The following is a 22,575-nucleotide window of genomic DNA, read 5'->3' as shown; positions in this document are numbered from 1 at the left end:
GTGGCCAAGCCTCGCTGTCCCAGGGCAGTTTGGGATGATACTGATATTTTTCACTTGTCTTATGAATACTGTGATAGTTTCAATCCTGACTTTGGCACATGGTCTAGTAGGAGCATTTGCTACCTGTAGTACTGGCTGCTGACTTGTCTTCAGGAAAGATGATACAATGGTGAGAATTTTAGAGCAAATCCTGTGATATTGTAATCCCTCCTTTCGTAGGAAAGATTTAATACTGAAGCCAGCAAATCTTGGAATGCATGTGCAGCCCCTTCACCAGGAATCCCCCTACTCCCCCGGGTGTGTTTTGGGCACAGGCTGTGTGTGCCAGGTTGGCTTCACTCACTGGTTTTCTGTCCCAACCTCGTTCCTTCCTCCTGGTTATTCCCACTGGCAGCAGGAACGAGGGTGATGAGCTGTTAATGTTGAGCACCTTGAAATCTGTGTTAAGTTTATGTTTTGCATTCGGATGGTTTCTGTGTTTCACTACCAGATGAGCACAAAGGCTCTGAAAGAAGGGGTTTGCTCCTCTGTCCTGGTGTATTCCAGCCTAGAATCACTTACCTTTGTAGTTCTCAAGGGCTCCTCTGGGATGGACTCTCGGGATGAAATTTAGTAGGTGTGGCTTGTCCTAAATTTTTAGAAGGGGGAGTTTCTGTGGCTGAAGAGGAATTTGATTTCCAGCTGAGACTGGAATTTTCTCATCTGGAAGCTGACTCCTTCCTCTCAAAAGCCACTTAACCACTACAGGAATGAAGTGTATTGCAAGTGGCAGAGAGCCATCTTTTATTTGGTGCACACATTTTCTCTATATAATCTGTAATTTATTCTGTTGTTCGTGATACCACTCGCTATAGCAGTGTTAAACCAAACATTTAGGATGGTGTAATCATATTTTTGATCCTGCTTTCTGAAAGGCTTTAATCCTTCAGTGCCAGGCACTTGACTCTCAAGCCTGATGCACGTTAGTAACAGCAATATCTTGATGACATTGTGTGTTCTGGACTAACTGGAGGAACACTCCCAAAGCTCTGCCCGTGTGGCTGGCACCTCTCCCGGGTGTCAGCGACTGCAGGGAGCTCTGATGCTCCTCCTGTGTCTGATCACTTGGACCCAGCAGAGATGGGCACAAGAATTGGGCAGTCGGGTTCTGGTGGCACGTGTGGTGTCACGGTGTGGTGTCAGTCTGGGATCGTGGTCCTCATCTTACTGTACCTGTTGGAGTGACTAAATCGGAGGCATTTTATGGTTTCCTTTTCCATCGTGGCAGTGACTCTGTTCTGTGACATCTCCTGCTCAGTGTGACATCAGCTTCCCCCATTTCTGTCCCCTCTGCAGCAAAGTGCATCCAAGGGCTGTGAGGACTTACCTGTACACTCACCAATTCCTGTGTAAAGCTCCAAGAGTATCCCAGGGTTGATGTTTTGGGGATGGTGTTGCTGGGAACGCTGCCACCACCTTTCTGCCCAGTAGGTTTCAGCCAGGTTAGTGTTCCCCGTGGTAGGGATTTGCTCCCTGCCATGAGATTGTTTTGTTCATGTCACCGTGCTCCCGAGATCTGCCTCTTTCTTTTAAATAAACCAAAAACTCACAAAGTACCTCTATAAACCCCTTGCAAAACCTGTACTGTAACAAATCTGTATAATTTGTATCGCTGTATAAAAATTCAAATAAAAAGCATTCAAACCTTCTAGGTTTTTGTGTCCAAATTTCAGAATTACTGCGTCTACAAGGACGAACTAAGAATGGGAAGAAGCTCTGTGGCTCCGTAGGGATGTTCAGGATTAGTCTTTGCAAACTTGGGCCAAGTTTTGTGAAGCACCCAGGGCTGTGAGCTGACTTTCCGCTGGGTGGTAGCAGCATTTATCTTCCTTCGGCAGGAACGGAGCCGCTTTCGGTTTCAGAGATCCGACAGTGCAGCTGGGGCAGGGGAGGAGGTGGCACTTCCCCTTTGCCTGGGGAAAGGCTCATTCCACTCCAGCAGAGAGAAAAGCCGTTTCTTGGTGTATACAAACATACCCAGCACTACTTCAGCAAGACAGAACATCTCCTCCAAGACGTGGCTTTGCATTAAAGCTGCCGCAAAAATTTGGCAAAATGGGTAATTAGTGGGATGAGACACGTGCTCATTGTGTCCCAGAGCTCAGGGGGTTTGGATGCTGGTCTCCCACACAGCAGGCAATGCTTGATCCACAAAGCCTGTGAGCTTGGGGAGAAAAAAGCCTGTTGGAGTTTGGAAAACCCGGTGGAGCTTTCTCAAACCTTCCAGTGTGTGTTTGTGCAGAAGGTCAGGTTTAGGTGATGCACCATTTTCCAGTCCTTTTTCTCCTCTGATTTCTAATCAGTGTTAGTCACAACACCTGGTTCAAGCAAAGCCAGCTGGTCTCTGAGCAGCCCCCACCTTTATCTGAAAGGATTTAAACCAGTCCTCGGGGCTTACCCAGAGCCCGGGTAAGCTGAGCAGGGTGGAAGGTGGGTTCTCATGACCTCTCTGCTTCAAGAGATCTCTCTGCAGCTGGTCAGCTTTGTACCAAAAGGTAAAAAAGCAGGTTTGGTTCGCTGGGGAAACTGCCTGAAGGATTACAAACTATGTGTTTGTTATGGAGGGGGGGGGAACAAACCTGAGCTGAAATGGGTGAGCTTTGAAAAGGACATGAAGGGTGAAATGTAAGGTGGTGTTTTCTATAACTGATTGCACTAGATAAAAACAGGGTGCTCCTGCCTCTTTGACCTTTGATCAGACCAGAGGTGGTTTCTAGCAGCAGGTCTAGATGAGGCAGAGGGGTTCCAGGAGGGAGAGGATGGACACAGGGGAGAGCCTGGTATCCCAAGCTGGGTTTGGTGCTTGAGGAGTCGTTCTGTGTGTGTTGGAGGGGCTGGACTGGCCTTAGGAAGAGCAGAGCCCATGGCTGTGTTGGGAGGTGCTCAGAGTGAGGGCTCTCATCCTAAACTTCTACATCCAGCCCTTCTCAGGAGAAATATGAAGAAGGGAGACACACAGAGTGTGTGCTACTGCAGTAATTACCCTCTAATCAAGGGGGTCGGCCTCTTGAGGGGACTGATGTCTTTGAGGGTCATCACCCTGCCCAAGAGCTGTTGTATCACGCTGGGCTGACCCTGCTGCTTTGCTCCTCGGGCACAGCAGCGACTTCTGCCTGCTCTGGAGGGGCTGGGTGGTCGAGCAGGAGACAGTCTGGGCACTCCCAGGAGGTGCAGCCCCTGCCAACTGTGGTAACATCTGTACCACAGCACTCAGTCATCCCTGAAGCTGTAAGCAAATACACCTTTTTAGCAGTGCCTGTTCCTGATCAAATCGATTTCTGATACCAAAGATGAACTGTAAATCTCTCCGGCATGTTCAGAGTATCACTTCTGCCACAAAGAACTCTTTTGCAAAACTTCTGTTGTCAGCTGATGTTTGAACATGAAAAAGCCCTTCTGGAAAGCTGTTAATAAACTACTACCTCTGCTAGAAGTGCCGATTTTGTAGCAACTGTTTTGGCAGTCAGGAAAGCATTTCACATTAGGTAGTGTCCCCCACACAGAGACAAGCCAGAAACCACGCTAGCAATTCAAAGCTGGGCCTGCCTCTTCCAAACTTTGCTTCACATTACAGGTACTGATTTTAAGATAGGCTTCTGCACCTGGATTTTGCCTGGGAACAGCTCTGGCAGGTGCATCAAATCATTGGTTTTGCATCTCAGGTTAGAATTGGAAGAGGGAAAGTCTATTTGCACTTAGAGTGGTTAATTATCTTATCAAAGCAGCGTTCCCTCTGCAAGCTTGAGGGCCAAATTTCATCCCAGAATCGCAGAAGTTGTAACCACTTGGCGACTTAAATCATTTCAGCGAGAGAAGAGTCGCCTTCCCTCACAGGGAGCTGGGTGTGGGTGGCTGGTTGTGGCAGCTTCTGAGTGCCCCAATTTAAATATAACGAAATTTCCCTTTACTGAATAATTTACATGCCCGTGTGTAAGGGAGGCTTTGCAGAGCCTCAGTGAGAGCAGCACGAGGTGTTTTGTTTGTGGTTGTAACGCGTGTGCCCCGTGGCTGTTGCTCTGAGCAGCAGCAACTCCGCAGCTCCACGTGTGTGCAGGCTTTCCTAGTGCTGGAGCAGCATCTGTGTTTCATGGCCTGTGACAGAGCCCTAAGTATACAAATTCCACGTTGTTCATAAGCGCCCCTCGTTCTATTCGGGCACCAAAAAAATTAAGGAATTTTTTTTTTTTTAAAGTTTATTTTTTTTAAGAGTGAAATTGTGCCTGCTGCCTGCAAGCTGCCAACGCTGAAGCATAAGAAATGATTTTATTCTTGCAGCCCCAGGGTTGGCCATTAGCAGTTGTGACCTCAGCTATTTGCTGCCTTTGACACTTGATATCATCTCTTCTGTAAAAACCAAGAGAGGTCTTGCAGTTTGCTGTATCTGCCTTGAGTTTTTCAGCATCTGTCACTTCCAGTGAGTGGTGTTAAATCCTGCAAAGGCACTTCAGTAAGAGGAAACTTGAAATTTTGGGGCACCAAGCCCATCTGAAAGTCAAGGGCTGCTTGGGAAGTGACCTCGGTGCTGGGTGTGGTTCTGTGCTGTCATTGAAAACTGGGAAATTAGCTCTGACCAGTTTGTTAGGTTGGAAAGTTGACAGGACTTTATTCAGTGCTGAAGATACTTGGGGGTTGCTCCACAAACCGTGTACATCAGTCATCAAAACTTTTAACTCATTTTAGCAAACACAGGAATTAGTGTTTATTGGCTACAAGTTACATAATTCTCTTATTAATAGGCACTCTAACTTCTATTAGCTAATGATCCTCTCACTTCTCGTGCTAATTAGTCCACATGCTCAGTTTCTCTCCTTTTGGGTTGATGGTCTGTGGGTTGGTGGTCACAGATCCCCCTCTGCCAGAACTACCTTCGGAGCTGATCTCGGCACAATTACTGCCCCCTTATCTTGGGAGTCCTGCCAAATGTCCCTGTGGCCCACAAATCCTGCCATTACCGGCGGTACATCCCTCTTCCCGAGCCCTGTTAACTTCCTCCCCCAGGTCCCAGAGCGCTGGAGCACATCAAGCCCGAAATTTTCATTTTTTTCCTAACACATGGACATCAACCCAGAGCTTGCCCATCAGCCACTATCTGTTTCACAGATTAAACCTCACAGCGTTCTCCCCCCGCTGCTGCACAGGCTGCTTTTTAGAGAAATACAACTGTTTTGGTAACGATGCTGCCCGAGCTTCTTCCTCTCCCCACGGCAGACAAACCACGGGGCTCCTGGGAGCGCCTTCCCCGGGTGGGTTTGTGCAAACACCCTCCTGGGGAGCCCGGGAGAGACTGAACTGGTGGGTTTGTGTAAACTCTGGAGAGCCCAGCAGGGGCTGAACGGGTGGGTTTGTGCAAACTCTGCGGAGCCCACAGGGGACTGAATGGGTGGGTTTGTACAAAAAAACCGTCCCGGGGAGCCCGGGAGGGGCTGAACGGCTGAGTTTGTGCAAACACCATCCTGGGGAGCCCGGCAGGGGCTGAATAGGTGGGTTTGTACAAAAAAACCATCCTGGGGAGCCCGGCAGGGGCTGAACGGGTGGGTTTGTGCAGGCTCAGGGGAGCCCACGAGAGGCTGCCCGGGTGGGTTTGTGTAAACTCTGGAGAGCCCAGGAGGGGCCGAACAGGTGGGTTTGTACAAAAACCATCCCATGGAGCCCACGAGAGGCTGCCCGGGTGGGTTTGTGCAGGCTCAGAGAAGCCCGGGAGAGGGTGAACGAGTGGGTTTGTGCAAACACCATCCTGGGGAGCCTGGCAGGGGCTGAACGGGTGGGTTTGTGCAGGCTCAGGGGAGCCCACGAGAGGCTGCCCGGGTGGGTTTGTGCAGGCTCAGGGCAGCCCAGGAGGGGCAGGAGCGGCCGGGCAGCGGATGTCGGGTTAGTGATTCACGTGGGGACAGGAAACCAGCAGCGGGTAACGAGCCCTGGAGGAACCGGCTCCAGCGGAGGCAGCCGCGAGGGGCAGGAGGAGATGGGACAGCCCGGGGAGAGCAGCTGAGCTGCGGGTGAGGTGGGAGAGGGAGCGGGAGGGGAAGGTGCGAGGGGTGAGGGCTGTGCGGGCAGTGGGGTGTCCCACTGAGCTCAGCCATCCTGGGCTAGACCTTTAAGGAGGGTTCGGGGTCATCCCTGTGAAACCTCTCTGAAAAGCAACGTGCTGGATGTTCCCCCCTCACTGAGAGCCTCCAAGGTAGGAAATTACCAACTCTTATCTTCTCAGCAGCGTTTAACCCTTCTGGACCTGAGATGAGTCTGTCCCATGCAACCTGGATTCCAGTACTGAATTCCAGTGCTGTTCTCTACATCTCCCCCTCCATCTGCTGGTGGCAGCATGGCGGGTTTTTAATTAACGTTATTTCTGCATTCACATCTGCTAAAATATTCTGGGAGATTGAGTCTGTGCTGAGCTCCTCTCCTCCCAGATCTGCTCGGTCCTGTTTTTGGCTCCTGCTTCTGGGACTGCTGCTCCCCCTCCAAAAGCCCAACCCTATGAAACAGGCTGACTCAAATGACACTTCCTGGGTTTTCCATCGGTTTCGGGGCTGACTGGCATCGTGGATACGAGTATTTATTTTACTGCATGTGAGTGCTTGAAATTGCTAATCCTAGGTGGGAAAAGCTTTGTCCTCGCATCAGTTTTCTCTTGTGATCAATGTTCAGTGTAATGTGAGCCACGGGGCAGCTGCTTGAGCAGAGGAGGATAATTTTGGGATGATCTCGTGCGAGATGGGCTCATTCTCGTGGCTCTTTAGTGTGTAGTTACATACATGAGGGTTGCCTGTATTGCTAACGTGGCATCCCCTGGGCTCACAGCGGAGGTGAAGGATGGGGAAGTTGCAAATATCAGATATTCCTGTGAATTACCTCCTCGTGCTGGCACGTGTGTTGTGATATGGGGTTTGCACTCAATTTTCCACCTGAGGTTTTTTTTTAACACATTTTTCCAAAGTGATAATCCGTGGGAAAGTCGGTTTACCAATTCCAATTTCCCCCCCTCTTGCCCTGTGTTCTGCTGAAATGCATCTACTGCTCCCCTGGCATAAAATAAACCCTGATCTGCTTGAATAGCTGTGAAAAAACCAGGCTTTAACTGTATGGCAGCAGCTTTTCCTAAGAAACCTCACACTGGCATAAATCTGGTAGGAAATGGGATGTGCAGACCTCTGGAAAGGAGCTTTTCTGGAGGCTCAGCGCTGGTCACTGGAGTGGTTCCAGCCACAGGAGCTTCCTTGGTCTGAGACTTTAATTTCTGAATTGATGGGACTTTCTGTGGCAATCTGTACCACACAGGCAAACAGAAAGTAGAGTTTCTTTTCTTAGACACGTTAGAGACATTGAGTCAAGCTGAATATTGCATCTGTTCAACAAGTCAGTGTGCTGAATTTCATATGGCCGGGCTTTAAATACACTCTCCACTTTATATTTCATACCAGTGACTCATCCCACCAGCCTGAATTAGAATTAATTTACTGCAAACTGGTGCCAACCTCAAAACTTTCTGGAGGGGAGGGAAGGTGACTGGTTTGTATTTGTCTTTTGGACATTTTTTGATAAATAGGTTAAATTCATTGCATAGACCTGCAGCTTGGGTCTTTATCTCGCCATGGGAACTTGACACCCTGCAAAGGGCTAAAATGTCTTTGTGAGAAATTATCTAATGGAAAACCAGACATTGCTGAGGCCACATCAACACATTCCTCTCTCTCCTGGTTTCTCAGCAAAAAGTTTAAGTTTAAGTGCTCTTGCAGGTTTTTTTTTTCTTTTTTTGGTGAGTTTTGTGCCTCTTCTGCCGGTGTCGGAAAGTTTCTCACAGGCTTTCCATCCATTAGGAATTTTATTTCTAGCCTGTGCATATCCAGTGCATCCCCACTCATTTTATAAGCCAGAATTGTCTTATTTCGATTCAAGCAGCTTCTCTCACTTCAGTGTGTTGCTCTTGGACACGAGTGTCCATTTCCTCTCACTCTCCCCTTTTAGTGGACTTAAAAGGCCTTTTGATCTTCCTGGATAAATCCACCTCTCCTTCCCTTGGCTCTTCATAGTGAGCCCTGTTACTGGGTTATTTAGGACTAGAGACCTTCCACACCAGCAGCCAGGCTGACGAGACCTGGCACAGGGAGAATGAGCTTTTGCAAGTTCGTTAATGCTTCCCATTTTTTTTTTTTTTAAAAAAAGCCTGTCTTTTTTATTGCTAAAAATATCTGAGGCCATGGAAGGAGCAGCCCCTGTTTGGGAAGGCTTCCCCCTCCCAGGAGAGGTGCCATGGAGGCCACAGCTGGATCCAGACTCCGGTGTGTTGCTCTCCCGGGAATTGCTTGTCTGGAGCAGCTGCTCCCAGGGGATTTATGGGCTGTGCTGGTCAGGCTGTGCTCACTGCTGGGAGTGTGGCCCCACTTGTGCAGGGAGAGACTCCTGTGGGCACAAAAAGGGGGAAAAACAGGCCAAAGGAGAAGAGGGAAGCGTGTGAACAGCACAGGGCATTGCGGCACTACCCAAATGTCACTCCTAAACTACATGGGAACCTGTTTCCTCCCTGGGTTTGGATTTAGCATCTCAAAAGCAAGGCTGGCCAGCCATGAACTCCACGTGTCCTTCTGTGTGGAGATCTCAGTGGCTCGAGTCTATTTATTCTCTCCCTCTCCCCAAGGCAGAGTGCAGGGAAGCACGTTCAGCCTTCCAAATATTTTATTTATATCCTGCCAGCCGTGAGTAAGTGCTTCCAGCCTTCTGCTTGTCGCAAATCTGCTTATCACCTCCTTCTGTCAGCTCCTTACCAGAGCAGGGCTTGTTCCTAAAGAAAGGATTTCCGTGGACCTGGGTGTTTTGGGGAGCACAAATGACCTCTGGGCTCACTGTGTGTGTGTGACTTGGGAGCTTTCTCTTGGGGGGATGCTGTGATGGGGTGGGACACACCATGCCCTGCTTGGCAACCCCTCAAATAACCACCTTTGGTGTTCCTGGTGAGTGGGGGGGGCTCAGGAGCAGCAGGGGGTTGCTGCCTTACTGCCTGCAGAAGAAATACAATTGGCTCTGGAAGGGAGATGGTGGCCTGTCGTGCAATGGGACAAACTGTCAGTGTTGTCAGGGGCCTTCAGCCCTGCCTGGCCTTCACTTTAAAGCAAAAAAGGGAAAAAAAAAAAGAAAAAAAAAAGCCAAAAATCCCACAAACAAAGCAGCAGCACTGCAGCCCTTTGTGTGTCAGTCACCAGCATCAGGTCACCTTCCCTCAGCTGCCTCTGGCAGATGCTTCAGAGATGATCCACAGCTCATGGTTTCCGTGGGAGACTCTGAGCCAAGGAAAACTGACGTGAGAAACCACATGGTTTTGACCAGGCTCTGTCCCTGATGTCCTGGCTGTGGCTGAGGGTGATGGTTCTGCACCTCCAGGGTGGGTCTGGGCACATTATTAATTTGGAACAACTCGTCCCATCTGCTGCTGAAAGTGCTGCAAGAAACTGTGCAGGGAGAGGCCCCCAGGGGTCTATAAAGAGCAAAGCCATGGTGGAGGGAGTGCTGGGAGCTGAGGGTGTCCTGGGAGCTCAGGCACCCTTGGAGGGAGTAGGAATAAACCCAGTTTGCTCCCAGGCAGGGAGAATGGTCTCAAAGCCAAGTTGAGGTCACTTTTGGGCAGCCACACTATGTTTGGCAACCACTGAGAGGATGCTGACACCAAACCCCTTCGGCCATTGCTTTTCTCAAGGGTCTGCCTGGAGCAGAAATGGGGGACTTCTTCCCTCTCCTTCTCCTGCCTCACACTGATTTACACCACAATTATTTACCCTGTGCCCTGGTAGTTAGGACCCTGACATAGGACTGGGGCTCCAGTGCCAAACTGGGCCACAAACCTCCCACCAACGTGCTCAGCTGCCGTGCCAAGCACTCGGCAGGGATGGGAGGGTGTTGCTGAGGACCCACAGGCTCAGCTGCCACAGGAGGCTTTGGGTTTTCTTCCATGTGAACGGGGTGTTTTGGGCAGAGAAATGTTATTTATTCCACTTTACACAAGCAGAGGCAGAAGGTTCTGAGCAGGGCAGAATCAAGCTGCTGCTTTCTGTTGTCTATTAATGCCATTTGTTTAATTATTTTGAATTATTTTAATTATTAGTGGTTATATATACACATATATATATATACATACACGTATATACATATATGTGTATATATATATACAGTGGCTGTACCAATATAATCCAGGCTTATGTTGTAATAAGGGAGGTTGAAGGTAGGCAGCAGGAAAACTTCCTGCCAGGAATGATGACATACTGGCCTTTGGCAATTTGAAGCATCTCCATCCCTGGGGGAAAAAAGAAGTTTATTACAAACAAAAATAAATTAAAATAATCTGTAACTAAAGAAAATCTGTCCCTGGGGAATAGGAACGGGCTAAACAATCCCTCTCAGTGCCAGCAGGCTGTTTGCTGTGATATTTATAGGATGTTTTGTATTTTAAAGGAAGAAGTTGAAGCCAAATCATGCTGATTGTTACAAAATGTTAGCTGCTGTTTGTGGAAGAGCCTGTCGTGGAAAGCAGGGGAAGAGCCGGCGGCTGAGCCAGCTCAACAGGGGAATTTGACACTGGAAGTCACTCTGAGCTGCAGGAAACAGCCAGAGCACGTCGTGCAAAGGCCTTGGCACCTGGAATATTGCCAAGTGCCTCCCTCTTTGCCCTCTCTTCGAGATACTAAAGAATTAGTGTCTGCTGGCAGCGTCTGTGGGGTTGGGAATGAGCGAACGGGAGCCGCGCGGGGAAGGGGCTCTGGAGGTGTCTCTTGTGCATCCTCAGCACCCCCCTGGCTCCGGGGGGCTGTGAGGGCAAACAGCGGGTGGCTGTTTAGGGGTAAATCTTCCTGAGCGATGGCCTCACAGCCCCACACGCCCCCGGTGCTCACGGGGCTCCGCTCCCCGCTGTGTTCCAGGCTGGACGTGGCCGGGATGGTGCAGCCGGAGCTGCTCGGGGCGGCCGCCGCGCTGATGCTGCTCGGGGCGGCCGTCAGCCTCTGCGTCAAGTGCCAGCTCTCTGGTGAGTCCTGCCTGCGGGCTCTGGGAGGGCCTTTCCTCTTGGAAAATCCCCCCCCCCCGGGTGGGTTTGGTTCTGCTCAGCCACCTGCCAGCTCGGGAGCTTTGCCCCCGCGGGGATGCTCCCAAGAGCTGGGTGGGAACGGGCTCTGCTGGCGGCCGGAGAGCTGGGGAAGGACCACCCAGAACTGCAGCCCCCCGTGCCTGGGGTGGGTGTAACACTGTGGGCTGCAGACCCCTCTCCGTGGTCATCGTGGTGGTGGCTTTGGGACACCCCATCCGGGAGGACCGGCTCCAGGTGGAGAAAATCGGGCAGAGGGTCTGGGGCAGTCTGGAGATAAATTCATACAGAGAGTGGGATGAGCACCCAGTGGGGGTTTGAGCCCCTCCCCGAGCACTGGGTGGGTTTTAGTGTGGGAGAGAGGCTGCAGTTTGGGGTTTAGGGACAGGACTGGCTGCCTTGCTTTGCAGGGTCTGAGACAAACCCAAGGATTTAAACGTGGTTTCAAGAAAATTAATCCAAACCTTATCGTAGCTGCTGCTCGCTGCCTCCGCTGTCCTGTTGTGTTGGAGAAGTTTTGTGAATGTGTCTTATTGGTCTTTCTGATCTCTGACTCCCAAATCTTCTTTCTAAGAGCTTTTTATTTCCTTGTCTTCCAGCTACCAAGAGGGAGATGCGACTGAGTGAGCACAGGAGTCAGTAAGTTGCCTTTCACGATTGTGTTTCTCCCCTAAAACAGCTCACCTGGGGTAGGACCCTGGCCAGAGCCAGAGCCAAGCTGAAATCCAGATTTATATAAAATAAAATAAACTAATGCCAGGATGGGGCATGCAGGGCAATGTGCCTCAGCTCAGGGCACTGCTAGAGGGGTAATGCCTTTAAAAAGAATAATCCAAAGTGAAACTGAAGCTCTGACTGTGATGTCCGTGAGTTATTAACTAGTAGGGAAAAGGTCTGGGAGAGAAGGGCAAGTCCTTATCCTGACCTGTCATGGCCTGAGATGTGGTGGAGAGATTGGTAACTTCATAAAGAAGCCCCTGCCCGTGGCTGGTGCTGGAGGGACCCTGTTCCAGAGCAACCACTGAGCACAAGAAATGAAGGAAATGCAGTGTACACACATGCACCCCCCCTTATTTCCTTCAGCAACAGACAAACCACAGTAAATTATACGAAGAAAAAGAAAAGCTGGGTTGTAGCCTTTGTTACAGGAGCAAAGGAGGTGCAGAGGGGCTCTGCAAAGGGGTCGGGGTGTTTGTTTCTGTGGTGTGCTCCATCACAGACTGTTGGAGCAGCCAGTCCAGGTTCTGTCCCCCACAGGCTTCATCCCTTGTGGGCTCCTGCTGAATTGCCCCAACTTCTTGTAATTTGTGTCTGGATTAAGTGGTTTGACCTCAGGCTCGTGATGTTGTGTGCTCTTTTCAGAGGTCTGCTTTGGGTTAGTTGGGGTGTTCTGCAAGCAAAGTGCTTTGACTCCACACATTTGCATTGGGGTCCTCTGACACCCCATCTCCTGTCAGCCCTGAGCTGTGAATCCTGGCTGGGCATGGGGTGACCCCAATGAAACTGGGGGGGAAAGGCTTCCCAAAATCAGAGTTAATACTTGCAGTAGAAGAGATGTTGAATCCTCTTGTGCTCTGACGAGCAGCTCTCCTCTTAACCAAGAAGTAAAGAGGTTTCTGGGCATGGGTGTTATTTTTATTGTTGATAACATGTTATTTTTTTCAGGTTGATGTTAAGGGATGCTGAGAGGGCAGGGGCAGCATTGGAGGTGAAGCAATGGAGTTTGAACCCATTTCATGGGTGAACACCCATTTTTTTCTGTGGGTCAAAAGGCTCTTCTGGCCTTAACTGGTGGATAAAGAGTCAGAGTAGGAATTATCCTAAATGATGTTTTCCTCATCCCTGTGTCCTTCCCTTAGCTGATGTTGGCTACTCTACCAATGGTCCAAAAGCACATCTTGACTTTAAAGGGTCAGTGAGGAGTCTGGGATACTGCTCCCAGCTCATACTGCTCCTGCACCTTGGCACTTCACCAAGCCCAGCATGGAGTTCGTGCTCTCTGTCCTCCACTCACTAAACAACAAGGTCTCTTGCATCTCTTTTCCTTGTCATCAACCCCAAAATTCAGCTGAGGTTGTGCTGCTCTTTTTTCCAGGCTTGAAAGCCAGCAGAGGTTTGAGGTGATTCGATCCCATTCCAGTGAGTATCTGCCTCGTGGGGTGGGGGTCCTGCAGGCACAGAACAGGGAGAAAGTGAAATTCAAGGGGTCACCTTGACACCAGGCAGTGAAATGATGAGACCTGGATTGTCAAAGCCACCTTAGATGCTTCTAGGGATGCAAATTCTGAGCTCTAGGGAAAAAAAATTCCCTTTGCGTTGAAAACAATTCACTAAAGCGATGAGGTTGAAAAGCGACACCTCAATAACTGGGGCTCTTCGAACCACACTGTGCACCCTGTGAAAATGAAGGTGTGGGTGAGCCTGAAGTGACAGGAGTGAGTCATTCATCATCCCCCCTCACTGCTTCCTGCACCAGGCTGGGTTTGGCGCTGACCTTTTGAGTTCTGTATCACAACGAGCTGCTGCCGGGTCTGTACGAAGCGTCACCGTCCGCAGATGAGCCCTGCCCTGGGTCCCTTCTGGGTTGGAGCCCCATAACCCCCCTATGAGTCTTTGCTTCAGCCCAGCTCAACCAAAGCTCATGATCTGCAGTGTGAAGAGCAGGGAATGGCCCCCAGATCGAGCAGGTCTGGGGGAGAGCAGACAACAAGGCAGCAGCTGGGATTGTAGCTTCCCCCAGCGAGTGTTCGCTCTGCGGTCAGACACCAGCTTTTCCTCTGGTTGTTTCCTGTTTTGGCCACTTTTGGAAGTTATTTTGGGATGCATTAGGAAAACGCCTGCCAGTCCTGGGGAACCCTCACTGGTGGATGCTCTGTGCTCTTTGAAAAATCTGCTGCTGCCATAATAATCGACACCCGTTTTGTTCTTGGTGCCAGGTGCAACCCGAAGGCTGGAAAAAACTAAGGGACCTGAAAACTTATCAATAGCAAGGTAGGTAAAAAAAACAAACAGTCTAGCTGTAGAGCCAAGGTTGGATGAAATTCACCCAAGATACATAAATGTTTGGGATTTGGGATTGGGCTCTGAGCCCTGTAGATGTGGCTTGGGCTGTGCTTAGAATTAAAGAATGCTTTGGGTTGGAAGTGACCTTTAAAAGGCCATGTAGTTCAACCTCCCTGCAAGGAGCAGGGACATCTTCAACTCAGTCAGGCTGCTTCATTTATCAGTGGACAGTGGTAGCTTTAGACTTTTTCTGGGCTGTCTTCAGTCTCACTGCATTCTTCTGGCAAGCAATTAAATCAAACCCAAGGAAACAAGCTGTGGCTGTACATAGTAGGAACATCAGGAAAAAGAAATGGCCATTCTTTGCTTACAAACGATTTGATGTGATAAATCCACTTCTCCCCATCACTTAAAGCCCCAAGAACCACATAGTTGCAGTAACTCTGCTGCAGAATATAGGCCTAGTTATTCCCATTTTGGGATTTGACCCGAAATTCCTTCCTCTTCCATTGCTCCATGCATGTGCTGTGATAACCTCACAGGGAGCTTTTGTGGATGGTCCCTCTGGTGGTTTGTAACCCTGGTAGGGTTTGCTCAGACCTGGGATTTTAGGTCTCTTTTGTCTCTTCCAGGAAAACCACCGAGCAGCTCAGTGCTTCCCACCACGCTGGATATGGTGAGTGTGTCCCTGGGACAGGCCCAGGTTCAGTCACAGAATGGTTTGGGTTGGAAGGGACCTTTCAAGTTAATCATCTCATTCCAACCCCCTGCCATGGGCAGGGACACCTTCCACTAGCCCAGGTTGATCCAAGCCACGTCCAACCTGGCCTTGGACACTTCCAGGGATGGGGCAGCCACAGCTTCTCTGGGCAGCCTGTGCCAGGGCCTCACCACCCTCCCAGGGAAGGGTTTCTTCCCAATATCCCATCTAACCTTGCCTTCTGGCAAGGGAAGCCATTCCTCCTTGTCCTGTCCCTCCATCCCTTGTCCCAAGTCCCTCAGAGCCCCTTTAGGCCCTGGAAGGGGCTCTCAGGTCTCCCTGAAGCTTCTCTTCTCCAGCTGAACACCCCCAGCTCTCCCAGCCTGTTTCCAGAGCAGAGGGGCTCCAGCCCTTGGAACATCTCCATGGCCTCCTCTGGACTTGCTCCAACAGCTGCACATCCATCTTATGTTGGGGGCCCTGAGCTGGACCATCTGGGTTTAACCTGGGTCCAAGTTTAAAATCCAGTGCTCATCCTGCTATGCCTGACCAGTCCTGGCTCAATCCATGGGGACAGACTATTTAAATATCACCCCTGGCTGTCCCAGCACCCCTGCCCTGGAGTGTCCAACCTGTCAGAGCTCAGAGCTGAGCGAGGGCAGAGCTGCCGGTGCCAAAACGTTTGGTTGCTTCATCGTCAAACTGCTCCCATCACTCTGCCTGAGCCCAAGGGTAACGTGCCCCTCTCTTGCCCCCAGGGAGCAGGGATGAGTCCAGGTACCAGAATTTCCTGACAGGTAAATGCTGCAGCCACACATCTGGGGGGGTTTGGGAGGGAAGGCTGCCACGGGGATGGGAGCTTCCCGGGAATGGGAGCCAGCAGGGAGCACACAGGCAGCCAGCACTGCAGCTGGCAGAGCTGCTGCTTGGTCAATTTAGAGATTGCTTTGTGAGACACAACTTGATCTGATTAACGGGCAGAGCGGAGGGGACGGATGCTCCCGAGTCCCCCACTCCCACCCAGGGCACTGTGAGCTGGCGCCTGCCCTAAGAGGATTATTGGTGTGGGGGACTGTGCTCTCCTTTCCCAAGCCAGGGAGGATATTCCCATATTCCCCTTCTCCCTGCCAGCTGGCAGGATGTGTCCATGAGAAGCGGTGAGCCGGGGTTTTCTCAGGGCCTGGGGTGGATCGGGGCCGTCCCCCCCTGCCCCAGCCCCCTGGCTCTGCTCTGGACGGGCTCTGGGGCCATGCCAGGGCTTTGTGGCTGCTGGGGACATGTGCCATGGCTGTGCTCCAGGGGTTTGTCGGGCTGTGCTCGGGGATGGCAGTTTGGTTGATGCCCTGGTGTGGGGTGCTGACACCAAACCCTTGTTCTTGCAGAGGATTATCTGCAAGGGGACTCTGACTACGTGTAAGTACCTTCACTGAGTGAAACCATACTGGTCCCAGTGCTGTCCTGGTGCTCCCATAGCTCGGCCTGGGGAGCCTGTGGGTGCAGGAGGAGCTGACAGTGCTGCTCTGCCCACAGGGAGCCCATTTCTCTGGATTACAACAACCGTGCCAGGTTCTTCATTCGACCCAAGGGTAGGTCTCCAGGAGAGCCAGGTGGGTTTTCCTCCAGCCTGGCTGTTCTATGTCTCCAGGGAGCTTGTGAGGCTGTTCTTGCCCAGGTCTGTGCATCACTGTGGCCTGAAGCAAGAGCAGATCCAGGAGACAAGTTCATTAAAGGGTGTAGCAGAGCCATGGGGCTTGAGAGATGTCCAAGCTCCCATCAGTCCATCTGTTGCCTTATAAACAGGGTCACCCCACTGCACTGGTGACAGTGCTCCTGTGGGGCAGTGACCCCCCAGTTCATCTGTGCTGGGACACCCCACCCCTGGCTCAGCACAGGCCATCACAAGGACCAATGACTTTTTAGCCAATTTGTGTTTCATTGTGGTAAACAGCCCCCTCCTGCAGGTGCTGAGGGGTCTTCCCAGGTCACTTGCACTTCCTTAAGTCCCTTGTGTCCCCTCTTTCTTCCCTCCACCAGAGAAAGAGGAGGATTCCTATTCCTATGAAAATGTCATCATTGGAGTGTCTCACGGCTTTGACCCGGGTAGGTGTGTTGCCATCATGGTTCATGTGTGTCCCACAAAGGTATCTGGAGGTGCAGAGGGGGATGATGACCTGCTCAGCTGAGGGAAACCCTGTCCTTTTCAGGCTCAGCTCCTCCTGTCAGCTCTGTGCCGTGGAGTCGGGGAGCCAGGGCTGCTGCAGGTACAGAGCATTTCCCCCTTCTGCAGGAAAATACGTGTGGTGATACCTCCAAACTGATTCCTTTGACTTGGGGGTTCTGTAGGAATCCAGGAGCTTTGGGATCTGCATCTTCTCTAGCATTTTAGTGTTGCTCCAGCCAGGCTGATCATGGCTCTAGCCCCCAGCTCAGGTTGCTCACCATGTCCTGCCAGCAGAGAAGCTGCTGGAGGATGATGCTGGACCACAGTGTCTGCTTCAGGGCTTCCAGCACCACTCCTGGGAGGTTGCAATCAAAATAGGAAGTCAGTTTGGTTTCCTTCAGCGAATTAACACACACTCTGTGCATGGCTAAAGCCTGCCCTGCTCCTGCCTGGTTGTGCACGGAGGCATTGGAGGAGGCAGGAGCAGCGGGGACCCGTCTGATCCCCATCCGTGCCTGCAGTGATCCAGGCACGTGGCCAGGGCTGGAAAGAGATGAGGCAGCATCAGCAGGTCTGGCTGGAAACAGCGCCGCGGTCGGGGCACGGCGGCGGGAGCGGGGCTTTCACAGAGGGCCATTTTTAGACCATTTGCTGTTCAGCATCATCCTGCCCAAACTCTCCTTAGTCACAGATGAGGCTGCAGACTACGAGAACAGCGAGGCCATGCACACATGGAAGCTGCAGCAAGAGGAAGGTACGTTGTCAGGACTCGTTTGCTGTTTGGGGATGGGATTCGTGGGCAGGGTGCCTGGTGCCCTAGAACAGCACAGACCATGCCAGGGCAATGCATTGCCTGTCTTGAGCAATTTTATTCCCAGCCATCCATGATGTACAATCCAAGGCAATGTGCAAACTGCTACAAACTCTTGTATCTGAATGCTGCTGTGATGGGACGTGGTGTTTCTCAAACTCACAAGGCCACTGCGTGCCCAAACCCTGACCGTGGGGTGCTACAGAGTAATGTTGCTCTTCGTGTCTTATATCCTCTTCCATTTGAAGTTGCCCTGGTGCAAGCACAGCTGTGTAACCCCCTCTGACAAAGAATTAGACAGCACATACGCAGGGGGCCAGCCCGTGGCTCTCCTGCTGTGTTTGAGGGTGCCTGTTTCTCAAGCTGACCTTTTAACCACAGTTTAATCTAACGTGTGGCTTCCTGTGAGGCGCGGGGGGAAGCCTGGCCTGGGAGATAGTGGTGAGTGCACACAGGTACATTTGAGAGCTTTCTGTCTCTGGTGTGAGAGCTGCCTTAGCCAACTGATTCTTGTTATCCCGTTTGCACACTCTCTAGATTAAATCTAAGTCCATCTCTTTATGCTCTGAAGAGCTGTCCAGGCTCGCTGCTTCCAGAGTGTTTACAAACTTGCTGTGACCACTTTGAAGCCTCTTCAAGGAGACCTTGGCACTGATCTGAGGTTTCTTAGCCCAGGCACAAAAACATGTCAGCACCAAAGGCTGGACACACAGAGTGTCCGGGGGGTGTTGTGTGTGTTTTTACATCAGCCCACTCACTGATCAGTGGTTCCCATCCTCGCCTGCAGCCCTGCAGACAGAGAGCCCGGATGAGGAGCCAGTCTACATCAACACAGCTCCTGCATCAGTCCCTGCCCTGCTGTCAAAGCAAAGGTGAAAACAGAGCAAATGGTCGACGTGTTTATGTAGGGGTGGGAGGATTGGGTTTATGGTGTTTATTTAGGGGTGGGAGAATTTGGTTTATGAGAAAGGGAGCTTGGCTGGAGCCCATGCCCAGCAGCCCACGTGGGCAGTGGGGGAGCAGGAGGAGCCCATCCTGTGCTGTGCCACATCTTTGGCTGATGCCAATCTGACTAATGCGGACTGTGGAGACAAATTTGTGGAATCCACGTCCTACATGCTGCGGACCCCTCATGGTCTGTGCAGCTCTGAGGCTCAGCAGTGTAAGGGATGCCCTGGGCTCAGCCAAGCCCTGTCTGCTGTGCTAAGACCACATGTCCTGCCCCATTATCAGCACCAAACTGATGCTGCTGATCAAGAATTCTTTAGTAATTCTTTAGTAATTACTCAAGGCAGATAAAGTAAAACCCTTTGGAGAGCTGCAGAGAGGTTGTATGACACTGAGGGACAGTGAATGACCTACTGGTTAGTGCTGGTCACCCTGCTCCAGACTGGACTAGGACTCCAGCTGGGAGACAGACTGGGACCAGTGTTGCTCTCCCTGTCAGGCTTTTATTCTCGGAGCACCCACAAAGACCCAGTGGGATTGTCCTTACACCAATGCCTCTGTTGTAGCCTTTCCTAGCAGAGTAAAGTTGTAAAATCCCCACATCCAACCAACAAATGCCAGCAGAACTTTTCCACCAAGGGAGGCTGAATTCAGAAATGGGCTCCTGGCACCTCTGTGCCCCTTGTTCTGCTCAGGCATCATCATCTGGGAGCACGACTGGGGCTTTTGCTTAGACATGGACATTTTGTCATGTACATCACTACTTGTCCCTGGAAAGAAAACGTAGCAGGCAGCAGAGTTAAACTGAAAACAGAGGTTAAAAGTCAGAGAACTCACTGGTTTTTTTCCCCTCTTATTTCAAGTATTCTGCATAAAGTCTGAAGAAATCCTTGGCTGAGCTGCAGGAGCTCACCCAGCGAGCACGCACAGGAGGAGAGGGGAGATTTCCAGCCCTCAGTGAAATCTCTTCTCCAAATTGTGCCCACAATCACATAGAAGGGATGTTACTGAAAGGAAGAAATGCTCTGCTTGAAGGCCCACAGAAGTCCCAACTGCAAACCTGCAACTGGACAAAGCTCTCTGCCCACAGGGACCACGGGCAGGCCCCCACCTCGTCATCCCACCTCATTTCCCTGCAGCTCCACTCGAGGGAGGGTGGCCAGTCTGTGCAATGTTTTCTCCTGCCAAGCATGAAGTGAATCCTTAAATTGCTGAGCAGTAATGCAGCCAGTTACTTAATTTGTCAGGGTGACTCATGCACGATGGTACTAAGCCTGAGGGATTATGTTCTGATGTAGTTCCTGTGCTCTCCTATAGAAGCAGTTTCCTACAAGAGAGGAATTGGCAAGGCAGAGGTTGTATTTACAACAGCAGTAGTTCTGTGGAGCTCAATGAGATACCAACCTGTTCACAAAAGCTAAAGAGGATTAAGTCCCTGCCTTATCCACAGCTTGTGATTCACAGTGTTGATCTGTGGCAGTTTTCCTCGTGTTTCAGTATCTGTTTCATAAGGATACAAAGAACCAGCAGCAACTGAGAGGGTCAGATCCACAGCCACCAGCCTCAGACACTGCACCAGTCCCTCGGTAGGGCTGTAGGAACATCAGCCCTGAGACAGGACCCCGGTCTCCTGAGCCCTGATGCACAGATCTGGCCCTTTTGGACCACTTATTTATTAAAATTGAAAAGCTTCCAAAGAAAATGTGGTGCTTTGTTGTGCTTTGCTGTGATGCAGATGTTGTCTGCGCAGTTGGGTGATGCTGAAACGGGAGCACATGAGGTGACACGGAGTGATGTGCAGGATCTCCCGGGGAGAAAATGTCGCTCCCTAAAAGCCGCCTTCCTCAAAACCGGTTCAGGAAACTGTGCTTTGGCAAAGAACACAGCCCACACTCACCTCTTTGGGACAGTAAGAGTGAGCAGAGAAGGGGAGCTGAGGGTGAGCGAGCCCTGGAGCGGGAGAAGGGATGTCAGGTGCTTCCTGCTGCAAATGACTTGGCTCTATTTTTAGCAGAATCGACGAGACCGCAGGTGTCCACTGCTGGTGTAGCTGAAACAGTGGGTGGGTTGGAGTTTGGCTTAGGAGAAGCTTTACTTGTAGCTCCTACAAATGCTAGAAGTCTCCATGGAACTTTTACAACAGAGAGAGCCTGGTGCATTCAGGGATGCACAGGGGCCGGGAGCTACAGCCTGGTTTTCTGCCTGCCCCAGCCCGGTTTGTACTCACACCCTCGGGTTTCATGAAGGGTAAATGCTCTGTAAAAATCTGCACAGGTGGGTGACACCAGGGTCCCCTGAGCCTGGAGCAGACACAGTGACAGCCACAGCCTGTGCTGGCTCTGCAGAAGCTCACAGGCAGGCAAGGGAACCAGGAGGTGCCTTTGTGACTGAAACTGTGCCTGGCCCTCAGAGAGCCGTGAAACTGTTACCCTGGGTGCGTCCTTGGTGACTAACTCAGCACCCAAAGAAGCTCCCACTTCCCATGAAGTGCTGCAGACTGGATTGTTCGCTGCAGGGGAGGGGTGAGCTCCTTCTCGGGGATGTGTGGTGATGTTACACCTGCTGGTGATTCATCTCCCAGCCCAGAGAGCCATTCATGATTAAGGGATTAGCAGCAGTGAAAGGTCCTCGGCTCACAGCAACAGATCCAGCTGGAGGGCTCCCAGAAACTTCAAGGTGCTCGGTGAGTACATGGCCAAAATATGAAAGTACAAGATTTACTGCTCATCACTAAGCAGGGAGGTGGGTTACTCCAAATACATTTTCCTGGTCTGAGTTTGAAAGTTGTGGAGCCAAAGTGAGCAGGGCAGGAGCTGGATGTGGGGAATCTTCCCTTCACTTACTGGGGGTCTGAGCAAATGCCCCGTTGCAGCTCTCCACAGCAGTCAGCTGGAGTGAGGGATAAATCCATCCTTAGCTTTGAAAAGCTCCTAGAGCACTTCTCAGCCAGGCATCTCATTAGACTGGCAGGTATCCAGGGACAGTTCTGGGAACTCTCATTGATGTTCTTAGTCTTGCTCTCAGTCACCTCACAGTTTTTCTTTGCATTGAGTATATACATGTGAGTGTGTTCACTGACACACTGTCTTTTCAGGACTGGCCTTAGGTGTGTAAGGGTTTCTGGTGCTCAACCAAAACTGCCAGATCCTGTGTTGCCTGAACGTAATGCAAGGAGAAATGACATCTCCCCTGGGTCCACCTCTCTCTTTCCTCACATTAGGGAGGGCAGCCAAGTGAGCAATTCACTTCCTGTTTTCAATTTAAGATGCATTAGAGAAGTGTTTTGGCATGGCTGGTGCAGCTCTCAAACGGAGCTGGGGAGCCTGTGCTGGCCCTGGGAAACATCAGCTCTGCACTCTGAGAGGGAGCAGACACCTCTGGAGAGCAGTGTGTTGGTGGCCTCTGGGACTGATCCTATTCCTCTTCTCAGGAAAAGTGTCCTATGTCCCCCCAGAGCTGGAAAGGATTAGCCCAGAGGAGAGTCTGCTCCAAACTGGAGCTGTGAAAAGCAGCTACTTTGGTTGAGAAACCCAGAGAAAGCAGGTAGGAACAGGAACCATGACCCTCCATGTTCCTCACCCTTCCACTTGCTCCCAACACCACAGGCAGGTACATCCCACAGGGTAAGGACCAGCCTTGAGTCCTCCAAGTACAGTGTTTGCTGTTTTATGAAACTTCCCCATAACACCTCTTCCTTCCCCAGTCAGCAATGAGCACGTTTAGTGAGAAAGCAAAGGCACAGAAGGCTGGCTGTGATGTGCAGCCAAAGGAAAATTAACCTTATTTAAGTTTTAGGGACAAAAGCTGTGATGCTGTGCCTGTAGAGAACTCAGCAACCTAAGCCCCTC

The 22,575-nt window shown here is 51.0% G+C and overlaps 1 protein-coding gene across 1 annotated transcript; it reads left to right on the top strand.

Annotated features, from left to right (window-relative positions):
• Nucleotides 1-5,955: 5,955 nt before the first annotated feature.
• On the top strand, nt 5,956-20,415 carry LAT2 (linker for activation of T-cells family member 2). The gene is made up of 13 exons (XM_017828879.1): nt 5,956-6,035; nt 10,944-11,047; nt 11,704-11,743; nt 13,200-13,243; nt 14,041-14,095; nt 14,740-14,783; nt 15,566-15,604; nt 16,190-16,220; nt 16,338-16,414; nt 16,842-16,907; nt 17,654-17,722; nt 18,567-18,651; nt 19,591-20,415. The coding sequence occupies exons 2-13, from the start codon at nt 10,960-10,962 to the stop codon at nt 19,607-19,609; spliced, it is 657 nt and encodes a 218-aa protein (XP_017684368.1). The 5' UTR covers nt 5,956-6,035; nt 10,944-10,959; the 3' UTR covers nt 19,610-20,415.
• Nucleotides 20,416-22,575: the final 2,160 nt, after the last annotated feature.

The sequence above is a fragment of the Lepidothrix coronata genome, unplaced genomic scaffold (assembly GCF_001604755.1).
Source record: "Lepidothrix coronata isolate B3197 unplaced genomic scaffold, Lepidothrix_coronata-1.0 Scaffold154, whole genome shotgun sequence".
NCBI classification, from domain to species: Eukaryota; Metazoa; Chordata; class Aves; order Passeriformes; family Pipridae; genus Lepidothrix; species Lepidothrix coronata.
Note: the sequence above shows the minus strand (reverse complement) of the source record. Positions and strands in the feature narration are given on the sequence as shown.

Excerpts from the sequence above, each read along its gene's own strand:
- LAT2 (XM_017828879.1), top strand. The coding sequence starts at position 10,960 with ATGGTGCAGCCGGAGCTGCTCGGGGCGGCCGCCGCGCTGATGCTGCTC. Across the intron at positions 16,221-16,337 it reads CAAGGGGACTCTGACTACGT|GGAGCCCATTTCTCTGGATT; the intron begins GTAAGTACCTTC and ends CTCTGCCCACAG. Across the intron at positions 16,908-17,653 it reads GTCTCACGGCTTTGACCCGG|TCACAGATGAGGCTGCAGAC; the intron begins GTAGGTGTGTTG and ends AACTCTCCTTAG.